Raw genomic sequence first — 15,232 nt, 5'->3', positions numbered from 1 at the left:
TAGCCTATGAAAATATTAATATCTGTTAAAGCTGGATGGTGGATATGCAGCTATTATATTATTGTCTGTAATTTTCTACACATTTGAAATACTTAAATTAAAAAAATAATTTCTCAATTTTCTGCAGGAAGTCCTAACCACCTCCAGGGGAAAAATGGCTTCAAATAAATTAAATACATATCATCTTTTAAATAATAATTAATTCCACTCTGCCTATTTCTTACAATAGCAAAAAAAAAAAAAAAAACCATGAATAAATGAAATTCTTTCTTCGAACCCTAAACCATCATTATTACACTTATCAAAGCTGGATACTTAGATCATTTCCATTGAACAACATACACCAAACAGAACAGGTTGATTATATAGTTCAGAATTAGCTACCCCATTTTGAAAGTCCCTTCCAGAATATGAACCATATTGAAACAAATTTAGTATTCTTGAAGCCAAAAAAAAAAAAAAATACAACTTCTGTGCTCTGCCTTTTCAAATAATAAAATTATATTAGTGTTAATAGTGTGGGGAAACAATTTTAGTTAGCATAAATGGATTTCAGGTAATTGGCTTGTGTGTTTCATCTAATACTTAGTATTACAGTTCAATTCTAAATTCTAGATATAAACATCAGCTTTCCTCCAATTTAAAGTTGTTGATTTGTGTGACAGTCCTGTAGTAAACTCTTATTGGAAAAACACATGGTTAAAAGAAATAAACACTGTAAATCATATATTATGATAATGTGTTACTTAAACCTTTGTTTTAAAAAAGTAGAATGTTATCCTTTTATGTATATCTTAATTTTTAAAAACAAATACAAATTTTAAGAATTTTATTATTATAAAAGTGGCTACATGAATCATAATTATGTTAAAACTCACAGAAGTCAAAAAAAAAAAAACCAAAAAACCTCACAGCACTGAATACCAAGTCAACTTTACTATAGGATAGTTTTGAAATAATTAAAAAGTTGAATAAGAAACAACAAAGAGAGCCAATAACAACAATTTATAATTATTTTACCTTGATATTTACAAGCCACTAATATTCATTATTTGGCCAAGGATTATTATGGGAAATAAAGATGAGGTAACTAATTTAGAAAGGATATATATTACATGCGATTGGAGTTGGGACTTCTAACAAGTTCAGTGTTTTGCAATCATAACATATGTATCATAAAAAATAGCTACTTAAGATCTCCAAAATCTTGTTTCTGTTTAAAAGATTCTTTTAGTGAAAATACTAAATATTGTATAAATTCTGATGTAGTATGTCTTAATTTATAAATCACTATTTTCATCATCACAAAAACCAACCAAAAGAAAAAGCATTATTATTGAAAAAGGAAATAAATGATATTCAAAAGATTTTATTTGAGAAAATTTGTAGGAGTGAACATTCATAAATGAATAGAAACAAGAGCATAAATTACTATGCGGATGAGATAACAATATTTATGGAAGAACTGTACAAAGTAAAGAGCTATGCAAGTTTAATGTATTATCCACCTCCGAAGAATATTGGGCTTCCTAAACATCAGAAATTTCCATAACCTTATAAAGGACCCTAAGATTTTCACCTAGAATTAAAGAGAAGGGTAGGGACTTCTTAACAGAATGTATACAACAAATAATATGTGTACCTTTTAACTACCCAAGGGAAATGGAATTTTCTACTTTTAAAAATTAAGTTGGTTTTAAGAAAAGTCCTAGTGCTTTTGTTGTAAAAATATAATTTGCAAATCCTAGGACATAAATGCTCAATAAGATCTTTTTTGTCAAACTGTTAGATCAAGGGCCTATATAAGATTTTTGGAATGCGGAAGCTGGTTTGAATTTATGAGCTAACTGAAAAAGATTATAGTTCCCCAACAACAAAAAAAGTTAATTTCATATAGTGCTGTGTGGGAGTTGTGATGCTTGAAGAGATAAAGAAAGCTCTTTGAAGCAACATAGAACCAAACCCCATGTCCAGAGAGAAACCTAGTCTGGTCAGACACAACCACTGCATCATTCATGTGGAAGAACTTAAGATGTAATCATCCATGGGTCCCTCAGGAATAAGGCACTTGTTACTAGGCCGAAAAAGGTCCATCTACCTCTCACAGGAAAGGTGGTTGTACCTGACAAAAATATCCCATTTCCTGGCCCAAAGAGGAGACCATATTAAGGACTAGTTTCAGAAGTCTCTCCCAGAACTCTCCCAGGATTGTGGGAAGGGTTCCAACGCCAATCTGAGAACACTACCTTGATCAGCTCACTTTGGATAAATCTAGATAAAAAAATCACCAAGTTTGTGAGAGTGAAATATTTTAAAATTCTACCATAGGTATTTTAAACCATTGGTACTACGATGGAAGGCAAATAACTGAAAAATGTACCTGAGCATATTTTCTTTCCTAGACATGGTGTGCAAGTCCTGAGTGGACCTTTCAGACTTGCTAAATGATCCCTTAATTTTTCACTGGGCTTCAGAAACTAGTTGGAGATACTTATTTGAAGTTAAAGATAGCTCATGCAGCAATTCATGTAATCATAACACAATAACAAATCCTATGTATACTGCCATTAGTTTGTTTCAAAAACTTCACAACCTCAGGACAGCCCTATGAGAGAAACAGATACCTTTACTTCAGTTTTACAGATGGTTTCTTGGAAGACCAGAGAGAATAAATGACTTGGGCTAGTTCATCTATTAAGAGGTAGAGCAGGACTGAAAACCTGGACTCTCCGGGGCAATCTATATGATGATGTAGAGCAGGAGTGGATCAGACTTTTGCCTGATGCCCAGCTCTGTTATTTACTAGGTATGTCACCTTGTGGAAGTTACTTAACCATTGTTAAATCCAGTTCCCACCTGTAAAATGGAGCTGATAATCCCTAATTCAGAGAGTTTTTAAAAGGAGATGCCGTGTGCACTTCACAGTAGTATCTAGCTATTTCTGACTCCCAGTACAGTGCTCCTTCTACTCAAGAATGGCTTGGCTGCATCAATGCTGGGAAATGGTTAATCTTTTCAAGTCTTAATTTCTGCATTCCTAAATGAACACCTACTTGAACACACTGCTGATTTTTTTTTTAAAGAATACCGTAACATATCCTTCCAAGCTAGCAAATTTGTGTTTTCATAACTGTGCTTCATTTGCTATTTGTGGACCATGCTTTGTATAGGGAAACAATATTCTCCATCATACAGGAAAGCATAAAACTATCAGGCTCATAGCTATAAATAAAAACACAATTTCCCCATAACACTCCAAAAACAGGCACATAGATTAATATGGCTACAGGAGCCATGCACTCCATATGACAATCACTTGGCTATTTCAGGTATTAACTTGTCTATAACCTTAACAACCTTGCCACTTGTAGTTTTACCTAATTAAAACCTTCTGTTTAATTTGATGATTTTTAAGGCTATGTTCATTTATAATCCAAGAAAATACAACATTAACATGCTGCCCTCCAGAGAAGTAAAAAAACAGGATGAAAGCTTTTCTAAAATCCAGATACCAGGTGCCATGTGCTACCAGAATCTATGCTTCTTGTGGATGGATTGTGGTGCAGAAACATCACTGGCCAGCTAATGGATGTTCCAGATCTAAAAAAGGAAACATTTCAACTTTTCAGCAGGATAGCGGATAGAACAGAATATTACACATGGCGGGGTGAGGGGAATGAGAAAGTAATACGGCTAAAAGGAATCAACGAGATAGTGGCAAATCGATATACTCACCAAGGAGCAACCAAGGCTTAATAACACCAACATGCAGGTCCAAGCTAAGGTCCTGCACATAACCACAACTACCCCCACTGCTCGGCTCTACTTCTTCCACAACATGAATTCTGGCATCTTTCCATGTTTCTATAATTTTCCTTCCAGTTAGCGTTGTCACCCTGGTACATTGCTTCCTGAGATTATTCCGGGAGAACGCTTTAATTTCCTGGTTAAGGGAGTGCATTACATGAGCAGTGGCTAGAAACAATACAAGCAAATCTAGCCAACGGTGGAAAAGGCCAAACTGCTCGTCCCTTAGCGCTCAGAGAAAAAATAGAGCCGCAGGTGTGCAACCCTGTCCAGGTAACAGCAGCCACACACTGCAGACAAAGACCTCCAGGTCCGTTTTCCCCAGCACCAGCAAGTAAGGTGAAGTTTGATTGGCCTTTGAGAAACGGGCCCCGATTGGATGCTGTTTCTTCTTCCGGTCAGCCGAAAATTAGCATTACTTCTACCGTCTCAAGGAATTCGCTAAGGGATTTCTTACTGTTGCTTTTTAAATCTAGCTTTATTTTTCACGTAAAATGGTAAAATAGAAGACTTAGTTGGAGAGACGTCTGATATTTCCTCACTATTTGAAAGCAGGGATTTTCCTGCTGTGTTTGGTTGGTGTCATTTGTGATAGTGACCATGAACAAAAAGGGCTGATGTAGGTATTGCTCCTGCTTTAGCGAAGGGGCGAAATCATAGTGCAAACAGTTCTACTTCGCATAGCTTCTCTTGTCTGCCTGGATGTCTGTCAAAAGTAACTTTTCACTTATGTCTTGTACATTTTATGCTATCACTGCTAAGAAAAACGTTTGCTGCATAAGAACTGTTGTATTGAGAGGAGCTTAAGATATGTTTTCCAATTTTTCCCGTTTTCACCATCAGTAGAACCTTTATGCAGTGGATATGCATTCTTTGTAAATAAAGCATATCCTCAAGTCTTCCATTCATAGTTTCCAAAAAAAAACTGGGCATGCAAACATAAATTTACAAAACAGATCAATTATGAAATGGTGATTCTGCTTTCAAAAGGATGGTTTGTTTTGCAAAAGAAATCCCAAGAATACTTTAAATAGGAATTTTCCTTATCCCACTTAAAATGCATTATCCCACTTAAAATCCAATTTTAAGTGGACTTACACACAATGTATTTACACATGTGTAAAGAAGTTGCACTTAATGAAAACTTCTCTAACACTGCATATCAAACTTTTTGTTGTTTTGAATTTTTCTGATGTAGAATTAAAATAAACCAAATCTCCCTGTTGAAGAGTGAGCTATAAGCCCAGGCTATCTACAAGACACCCTAAAATGAAGAACTGAAAGCAATGATTTGCACCATTTAAACAATCACAGGTTCATTAAAATCAACTCTAACCACACATTATTCCGTATGTTTATTATACAATGATAAAAGAACTATCAACGCTTGAGCACTTCCTACTTGTTAGGAACTGTGCTTGCAAGCAGTTTTCAGATTCTCACTGTTATCTATCGGTGCTTAATGATGCTTTACACACATTATCCCTTTGATCTCACCACAAGCCTATTATGAATATTAAAATCATCTACATTTTACAACTAAGCAAACTCAGGTGCAGAGAGAGCAAATAACATATCCTACACTTCACAGCTCCTAAGTTTATAATTACAAATAAAACCTACGTTTGTTTTAGTCCAATGTGTTAGCTCTTATTTTCTTTGGAACAGTGCCCTGCTCCCCCAAAATTATAGTTAACAAATATTTATTGAGTATCTGCTATGTGCCAGGCACTGTCACAGTCACTGGGGATATAGCAATGAATAAAAACAAAGTCCCCTCTTTCTTGGAACTTATATCCAGGTGGAGAGAGCAGATGGACAGGCAATATATAAATATATAACCATGTTAGGTCATGATTTAAGTGCTAAAAAGAAAAATTGAGTAAAATAAGGGAACACAGGAAAAGGGCAATGTGCTACGTGCTATGAGTTGGTAAGAGAAGGCCTCTCTGATAAAGTGAAATTTGAGCAGAGACTTGAATAAAGTTCAAGAGCCAGCCCCTCCCAGCCATCTGGGAGATGAACTTTGCGAATGGAAGAAACAGCAAGTGGTGAGACAGAAGTGTAGTGGTGGGAGGAAGGAGATGGAGACGTTCAAGAAACTTACAGGTGGCTAACGTGGCTTTGGGAGGTGAGTGAAGGGAGAGCGGTAAGAGATGAGTTCAAGGGAAAAATGATAAAGACTTTGGGTTTTATTCTGAGTGAGATGGGAAGCCACTGGAGGGAAATGGGTAGAGAAGTGGTAGATCCTGTGCTGTGCTACCTGGATCCCCCTTCCGTGAATGCCTGTAGTCTGGGTGTGCTTTTGGCTGAAAGTCAAGAATGCCTTTGGGACTGCCTCAGCTTCAGAGACCTCCTTGCCTTCGGTTGTGCCTTTCACAGAACAGGCCACATCCCTGTCCATGATGAGGGAGCATAAAGGTCTGGCATCTTAGCCCAATTTGAAACAACTCTGAAGGGCACTGTAGCTCTACAGGCCAACATGTATTTGGCCAAGACTGTCAGTGGGCACGCATAACCTTTGTACTTCTCTGTCCAGTCCTGATCCTTCCCTTCCCTTCCACAAATGTTGATACCAAGGGCAATCCTTAAAAAAGTCTTGCATGCTGGAACTCCACCCCAGTCTGCTTCCAGGCAAGTAACATGATACTATGCTTATGCTGCAGAAGGATCTTTCTAGCTTCTTTGAGGAGAGGGGGTAAAATGGCAGCAAGGAGATGTGTTAGGAGACTACTGCAAACATCCACATGAGAGAAGATGGCTGTTTGGGCTAGAATAACAGCGGAGGGAGAGGGAACAGTCAGGTTCTAGATATATATGAGAATCAAGCCAAGAGAATTTATGACCAGATTAATGTGAAAGAGACTAGGATAATTACAAGGATTTTTGGCCTGAGCAACTAAAGAGGCGATTTTCCATTTACCAAGAAAGGGGTGATGTGGAGATGAAAGGTTCAGTTGGGGATATGTTAAACTTAATATGCCTATGAATCAACCAAGTAGGTATGTCAAGTGGGCAGCTCAACTATATGAATCTGGACTTCATAGGAAAGATCTCTGCAAGGCGTGTACATTTTGGAGTAATCAGCTTAAAGATGCCTTTTAAAGCCACAAGAGTATGGGGCGCCTGGGTGGCGCAGTCGGTTAAGCGTCCGACTTCAGCCAGGTCACGATCTCGCGGTCCGTGAGTTCGAGCCCCACGTCAGACTCTGGGCTGATGGCTCAGAGCCTGGAGCCTGTTTCCGATTCTGTGTCTCTCTCTCTGCCCCTTGCCCGTTCATGCTCTGTCTCTCTCTGTCCCAAAAATAAATAAATGTTGAAAAAAAAAATTTTTAAGCCACAAGAGTAGATAAGATCTAGTAAGGAAGAGTGACAGAGAAGCCTCACCCCTCATTCACAGGTGAGGAAGAGGAGGAAGATCCAGCAAAGAAGACTAAGAAGGAGAGGCCCAGAAGATAGGAGGGAAAAGAGAGAGAGAAGTCAGAGAGTACAAATAAAGTGTCTCAAGGAAGACAGTGTGATCAACTGTTACATGCTGCTGATCGTGTTGATTAAGATGGAGAGTGAGCACTGCTACTGGATGTAAAGACCTCCTTAGCAGAAACAGATGCTATGTCCCAGCACTATATGAACGGTATCTGATTCAATCCTCATGACAACCCAATGAGGTAGGTAATATCTACTGCAGTTTTAAAGAGAAGGACATTAAATTGAGAACTGAAGGAACTTGCCTTTGGTCACAGAGTTTGGGTTTGTTTGTTAGATTCGAATAACAAGGATGAACACAGTTCCATCTTACTCAAAAGCGTGTGCTCTTTACACCACATCATTCTACAGAAGATGGGTAGAATCATTGGCTACACATTGATAGCTCCAGTCTCTGATGATAGTTCTGTAAGATTAATATGCCTGCAGTAGCGTTGGACACTAAGACACGGATTCTATTCACTGACTCTATCCAACTCAACCCTTCATTTTACAGAACAACAACCAAGGTCCAGAGAAGGAAACTGATTTGTCTAATAGCACATCACTTGTGATTCCAGGTCCCTTGACTCAAATTTTACTGCTTGTTCTATTTCAGTTTATGGTTTTCCAAAAAGTCCTTTAAGGTCAAAACTCCTTTCCACATAGCTAGTCTGGATGCAGAGGGACTGGGAGAAGCACCACTCTCTCAGGCCTGGAGAATTGGCAGAAGAGAAAGAAGAGGCAAAAGATTATGAGACGCAGTCAGAGGAAGAGGGCAGCATTCCATCCATGCAGGAAGCATTGCCTATCCTGGGACGTGACTGGTAAGGGGTTATCCTGAAAGACGGGCACATCCTTACAGGGGCTAAGAGGCCCTGGGCTGGGCCAAAGGGGAAAGTGTGAAGTGAATACACCCTGGAATATATTCCCATGACCCCCATATAGTTTCTCTCTTCTAACAGATTTAGAGTATTTATGCCAAGTACTAGGTATTTTTTTTTTAATTTCTTTTTATTTTACTTTTGAGAGAGAGAGACAGAGCGTGAGCAGGGGAGGAGCAGAGAGAGTGGGAGACACAGGATCCGAAGCAGGCTCCAGGCTCTGAGCTGTCAGCCCAGAGCCTGATGCAGGGCCTGAACCCACAAACCATGAGATCGTTACCTGAGCTGAAGTCGGAGGCTTAACTGACTGAGCCACCCAGGCACCCCTTCTTTGTTTTTTAATATGCAAAAATATTATTTTTTAAAAAGCTAAAGAATAAAGGTTATATACAAAAGGGACCTGAAATCTTTAAGCTGATTCTAAAAATGAAATGAGTAGAAAATCTGTGGTGAAACCAGAACATTCCACCCCTGTTTTGGAAAAGGGCTATTATACAACATTCAGTCAGGTGAGGATGGATTGGTAGAGAGGTATCTATATATACATTTTCAAATCATTTTTGCTTCTGCAGAATCATCCAGATCTTCCCAAGACTGAATGGGCAATCCTGTGGCTTAATTCCTTTTCCATAGTCCCAACAAGGCCACATGACATTCAACTCTTGATGAACCACTTACAACGGCAGTTCCTTAAGCGCCAACACAACAGGTGGGGCAGATTTCCCTATGAGAAACTGGCCACCTACAGCAAAGTATCAAAACGGACAAAGTCCTTCTTTCCTCTTCCTTCTGATTATTATACCAGGTATTTTCTAAGCATTATCTCTAATCATCACAAAAATCCCGCCTTTAGATAAAGTAAGTAAAATGCAAAGACTTGGTAAGCAGTGGATCCAGTATTTGATCTCAGGTCTGTTGGATCCCAGTGCCCACTTTCATCCGCTACATTACACATTCAGACATACTACATGATAAAATCATCATGGGAGTATATAATCTTAATTCAGATATGGCTGGCATGGCTGAAAACATCGATGAATGATTAAAAAAAAATCTATTTTGCATTACAATTTTGGGCTCAATTCTGCACTTCATTGAGAATATGCAGACATAGGCTGAAATAAATACAAAGAAAAACCAAACTTCTGTCATGATTATGGCACTGTTCCTTGTGCGTACTTTTTAAAGATATTTTTAAAAAATTAGTTTAATTAAGGGCACCTGAGTGGCTCACTTGGTTGAGCGTGGGCTCTTGGTTTCCGCTCAGGTCATGATCTCACATTTCATGGATTTGAGCCCTGCATAGGGCTCTGCACTGACGATGCCAATCCTGCTTGGGATTCTTTCTCTCCCCTTCTCTCTGCCCCTGCCCCGCCCCAACTCTCTTTGTCTTTCAAAATAAGTAAATAAACTTTAAATATAGTAGTTTAATTAAAACAAGTTTGAATGAAAATTCCTTTATGAATACAATGCCTCTTATATGTTACTAGAATATTTTGATTACAAAACATTTTTTGTTTATATGTGCATGGCTATAGTGATAATACAAAAATAAGCAATAAAAACAGAAGCAGAAACTTTCTACATTTCCTTCCATATACAATCTTCATGTCTGTAATGATAGTTAGGGATCTCACATGGTCCAAAGTAAGTGAGATCTTCTCAAAGCCTGGAGAAAGAGAGTTTAAGATATAATTTAGAACTTTAGAGTTCAATTTTTGTAATAAACATTTTTTTTAAAAGTGGGATTCACATACTTGTCTAATTATTTATCTTTTCTACCTCCCCTCAAAAAACAAATGATTTTTATTTTAACTTTTGAAATTAGTAACATGCTAGGTATATGGGTTATCTTTATTGCAGCCACTTTTGTGGTTCAAAACCATATAACTAGGAAAGAAATCAACCAACAAGCATTTATGGCATATCTGCAATGAGCCTATTACTTCTTCAAGTGCTGTAAAAGTAAAAAAAAAAAAAATGGTATTTGATTGCAGTTAATATACTATTGCTTATAATACACACCATTATTTTGTTTGCCACCAGGAGAGAATAATAATGCCAGTTAAACTATTACAATGTGTGGGGTGCCTGCATGGCTCAGTCAGTTAAGTGTCTGATTCTTGATTTGGGCTCAGGTCATGATCTCAGGGTTTGCGAGATCGAGATCAATCCCTGCATTGGGCTCTGTGCTGGCAGCACAGGGCTTGCTTGGGATTCTCTCTCTTCCTCTCTCTGCCCTTCCCCTGTTCACCCATTCTCTCTCTCTCTCTCTCAAAAGAAATAAATAAACATTAAAAACAAGTAAACTATTATAATGTTTGAGATGTCAACTTTGATTATAAGATGCATGTTGACTTTAGGGAAGTTAATAATATGAAAAAATGTGCATTTTAGAATTGATAAAATTTGGGGCATCTGGGTGGCTCAGTCCATTAAATGTCTGACTTCGGCTCAGGTCATGATCTTGCAGTTCATGAGTTCTAGCCCTGCACTGGGCTCTCTGCTGACAGCTCAGAGCCTGAAGCCTGCTTCGGATTCTGCGTCTCCCTCTCTCTGCCCCTCCCTCACTCATGCTCTCTCTCTCTCTCTCTCTTTTTCAAAAATAAATAAACACTAAAATTTTTTTAAAAAAATAGAATGGATACAATTCAATAACTAAAAATAGATCCTGATTTCCAAGAGCTTACAATTCCATTTGGGAGGGGGGAAATCAACCGAAACAAAATAAATCACAGAATGGGGAAATCAGTATTTGCAAAAATATGGAGGTAAAAAAACGATTAATTTTGTAGGGAAACTTCCTGTCTATAAAGACAGGTGCACGTTAGGAATAAAATTTATGCACTACGGTAACTCTAGTTACATAAGCTTCAAAAATCAGGTGGAAATGTTTGGACTTGTAGTGTTTATGAACAGTAAGAGTGACATGATAAGAAATATATTATTATACAGGCTGAATAAAATAATCAGAGGGCCAATTAGAAAGCTAAAGTAATAACCCAGGTATAAGGGACATGACAACTTGGATTATGTTGAAGCCCATAAGAAGAACTGATGACTCAAAAGACACTTTTTAAAAGTAAGTGAAAGATATTGAAAAAATGAATATAGAGATTGAACAAAGGTTCATCAAACATGATATGAAAGTTTAAAGCTAGGGAAACTTGGACATTAGTCTTATGAGGGTTATGAATTGCAGTTTTATAGAGTATTGAGGAACCCAATTTATTTATTTAGTGCCTGTCATATTGTAAGCATTCAATAACTTTTTCACAGATGGACAAATGAGTGAGTAAAGCCAAGACATCTGAGTTGAATTGAGGCCATTCACATAGAGGTGATGGTCACTAAGAAAATATGAATTTCTCAAAAGATCCAGTTTAGAGAAAGCCCAGCCAAGGACAATGCCCTGAGGGACAAATTTTGGAAGGCTGAAAAGCAAGTGAAATGTGAAAAGAAACCAGATAAGGAGAAGTCATGAAGGCGGGTAGAAAAGATGGGTTGTGTAATCAAAGGTTAAATAAGAGTTTAAAACAAAAATGTTGTCCAGTGGTATAAAAAGTTACAGAGAGGCCAGGGTATAGAGAAACAGCAAAAAATAACTTGACATAATAAAATGAGATCAACTGGAGATTTTATATAGAATGGCTCCATCAGAGTGATAGAGATAGCTGTCAAATTAGAGGGTTGAAGGGATTTGATGGATTGGAAACAGAGGCAGATGTAGGTCGTGCTCAGAAAGTACTAGATTGTCAATGATAGAAAATTCCCTTCCATGGCATCATCCTCAAGTAATGTTGACCTCTCCACTTTCTGCCAGGAATTTATCTTTTTCTAAACACACACATATATATATGATTATGCCTACCATATATATGTTTATAAATATATACATATAAATATATACATATATATGTATAACACCTGATATTTTTATTTAAAATGATAGAAATGAATGGGGATGCAAGCTGGTGCAGCCACTCTGGAAAACAGTATGGAGGTTTCTGAAAAAACTAAAAATAGAACTACCCTACAACCTAGCAATTGCACTACTAGGCATTTATCCACAGGATACAGGTGTGCTGTTTCGAAAGGACACATACATCCCCATGTTTATAGCAGCACTATCAACAATAGCCAAAGTATGGAAAGAGCCCAAATGTCCATCAATGGATGAATGGATAAAGAAGATGTGGTCTATATATACAATGGAATATTACTCAGCAATCAAAAAGAATGAAATCTTGCCATTTGCAACCACGTGGATGGAACTGGAGGGTATTATGCTAAGTGAAATTAGTCAGTCATAGAAATACAAAAATCATATGACTTCACTCATCTGAGGACTTTAGGAGAAAAAACAGATGAACATAAGGGAAGGGAAACAAAAATAATATAAAGACAGCGGGGGAACAAAACAGAAGAGACTCATAAATATGGGGAACAAACTGAGGGTTACTGGAGGGGTTGTGGGAGGAAGGATGGGCTAAATGGGTAAGGGACACTGAGGAATCCACTCCTGAAATCATTGTTGCACTATATGTTAGCTAATTTGGATGTAAATTTTAAAAAATAAAAAATAAAATTTTAAAAAATCAGAAAAAATTAGAAAAAAATAAAATGATAGAAATGGAGAACTGTGATCAAATTATTCAAAAAAATCAGGAATAATATGGATAATGTTAACTAAGTTAATAAATCCTAGGATATTAAAAAATACTAGTGAGTGTATCTTGAAGTTTAAAAGAAGTAATTTCATGTCAACCAAAAGAACACGGCGGGTAGTAATGTTAACTGAAAATGTTGCCTAAAGCACTGGAATAAGCAAACAAGAGAATAATGGTCAAGAAATTTAGAAAATGTCTAGGTCATATATCAACTGATCCACTACAGTAAGGAAACCATCTATATTTCTGGATTTTAGATGGATGAATTAGGAAGCCATAGTGCTTTCCTTCAAAATGTCTTGATGTCATGTGTAGAATAGGTGAAGGAAATTAAGGAGCACACTTACCATGATGAGCACTGAGAAATGTATAGAATTGTTGAATCACTGCATTGTATGCCTGAAATTAATATAACATACGTTAACTATACTGGAATTAAATTTAAAACTTAAAAAATGTGTCTTGGTGTCAGCATTCAGCTGGATGACCAACTGGTATGATGCGATATGACATTTCTTCTACTTTTATCTTCAATTCTCTCAATTGAGTCAGGACTTGCTTCTCTGGAAATGCTCCTAAGGAACTGTATACTTATCTGGAAGTATCTCTATAGAAATTCTATGAGAATGACTAGTAAAAGCTAGAATCACTAGAGCTAAGCATATAGAAGAAAGCACTCATTCTTTTTAAAAATTGTTTCTTTTTCTAAAATTTTTTTTAACGTTCTATATTTTTTTGAGACAGGGAGAGACAGAGCATGAACAGGGGAGGGTCAGGGAGAGGGAGACACAGAATCTGAAACAGGCTCCAGGCTCTGAGCTGTCAGCACAGAGCCCAACGCGGGGCTCGAACTCACGGACTGAGAGATCATGACCTGAGCCGAAGTCGGCCGCTTAACCGACTGAGCCACCCAGGCGCCCCAAAAATTGTTTCTGTAAGTGCTCACACCAGAGGCACATATACTAAAATGGAATGTTACAGAGAAGCTTAGCATGGTCCCTGCACATGGATGATATACACATTTGTGAAGTGTTTCATATTTTTTAAAAAGTGGTTATTTAAAACTATTTGGGATGACACTATGTAGAATGAAACAATTTTTTGTGATCTCTGAGAGGTCACTCATTCGATGATAGTTATGTGTTTCATTTCCTGATGCTTAGATTTAAAAAAAAAAACAAGATTGAAAGACTTCAGATTTTAAAGACTTGGATTTAAATACATTGATAAATATTTAACATGAAGAGAGTAAGGAATATTGGATCGATGAACTTGGAGGAAAAATGCAAATTTCACAACTCTTTCAGTTCTCAAATTCTAGAAAGCAGAGTGCAAGAGTAGTGAAGTAAAAGGGAATAAAGGTTATATGACTAGACTTTTTGCTGATCTCAGTTTCAGATTTAAATTTTTCAAATGGAGAATATACCCCAGTTCGAAAACTACATGCTGCCTCAATTTGAAAATAGCAGCAAATATTGAGAAACTTTGCATGACTATTTTTTTTTATGGAAATACTGTGAAAGATGATGTGTTGTTCTGGAATTGTCCTTTTTGTACACTCTTCTAGCAAGTATAGAGTTTTGTCTGCTAATCAAACATGTTAAAATAGCTGTCTTGGGGAAAAAAGCAAAAACACATTTGGTTTTATTTATTTAATATACATTTCTTGTGGTGTTTTGTTTTTGTTTTTGCTTTTGCTTTACATTTCTTGTGTTTCTATAAAACAAATCAAGGTGCATGGCTTTCTTTAAATATACTTTTAAACACATGCATTAGTCTAAAAAAATTATACTGCTTAAGAAAAGATTTCTTTTTACATAAGTAAGTCATCAGTGTATTAAGTGGTGAATGTTCAAGGAAGTATTATTATTCTAGTTCTGGACATTCTTATACTACTGAATTTAGTACCTGCTATTGTACCCTATACACAATGAAATGTTGAAGTACTTTTCTACGAAAAGTATAAAAAAATTCAAACTGTGGAGGAAAAGTTTTCTAATTGGATAGTGTAATTATTTTAAAAAGTCTTTACCATGATGTTTTACATTTTATTTAAAATGATGGAGGAAGGAGGTTATAAATCAAACAGAATTAGTTATATGTTGATAAGTAACAAAGCTGGGTGATGGGTACATGGGAGGGGGTGTTAATTTTGCTATTCTTTCTCCTGTTGCCTGAAAATTTGAAAATGTCCATTACTGAAAAGTAAACAAATAGGTAAAATAAATAAAAGCAAATTAACTTTAATCAGAATATATACCTTTGTGATACTCTGAAATTGGCCAGTGTCTTTGGAATTTAGGCAGCTTAAAAATTGTATTTATTGAAGGAAAAGAAAAAGCAAAAAAAAAAAAAAGAAAAGGAAGTAAATAAAAAAGAAATTATCTAGCTAGAGAGAGGCAGGGAG

The 15,232-nt window shown here is 36.7% G+C and overlaps 1 protein-coding gene and 1 non-coding gene across 2 annotated transcripts in view; one reads left to right on the top strand and one right to left on the bottom strand.

Annotated features, from left to right (window-relative positions):
- DUSP19 (dual specificity phosphatase 19) overlaps positions 1–4,136 on the bottom strand; it is an 18,753-nt gene extending 14,617 nt beyond the window's left edge. The window contains exon 1 of the mRNA XM_040475588.1: positions 3,736–4,136. Within this exon, the coding sequence (XP_040331522.1) occupies positions 3,736–3,961 (226 nt within the window). The 5' untranslated portion in view covers positions 3,962–4,136. The remainder of the gene's footprint in view (positions 1–3,735) is intronic.
- Positions 4,137–13,763: 9,627 nt separating this feature from the next.
- LOC121031123 (U6 spliceosomal RNA) lies at positions 13,764–13,869 on the top strand. The gene has a single exon (XR_005790558.1). It is a non-coding gene; the product is annotated as a U6 spliceosomal RNA (small nuclear RNA).
- The last annotated feature ends 1,363 nt before the right edge of the window (positions 13,870–15,232 follow it).

This window comes from Herpailurus yagouaroundi, unplaced genomic scaffold (assembly GCF_014898765.1).
Source record: "Herpailurus yagouaroundi ecotype Mexico unplaced genomic scaffold, PumYag 140, whole genome shotgun sequence".
In the NCBI taxonomy this organism is placed as follows: Eukaryota; Metazoa; Chordata; class Mammalia; order Carnivora; family Felidae; genus Herpailurus; species Herpailurus yagouaroundi.
Note: the sequence above shows the minus strand (reverse complement) of the source record. Positions and strands in the feature narration are given on the sequence as shown.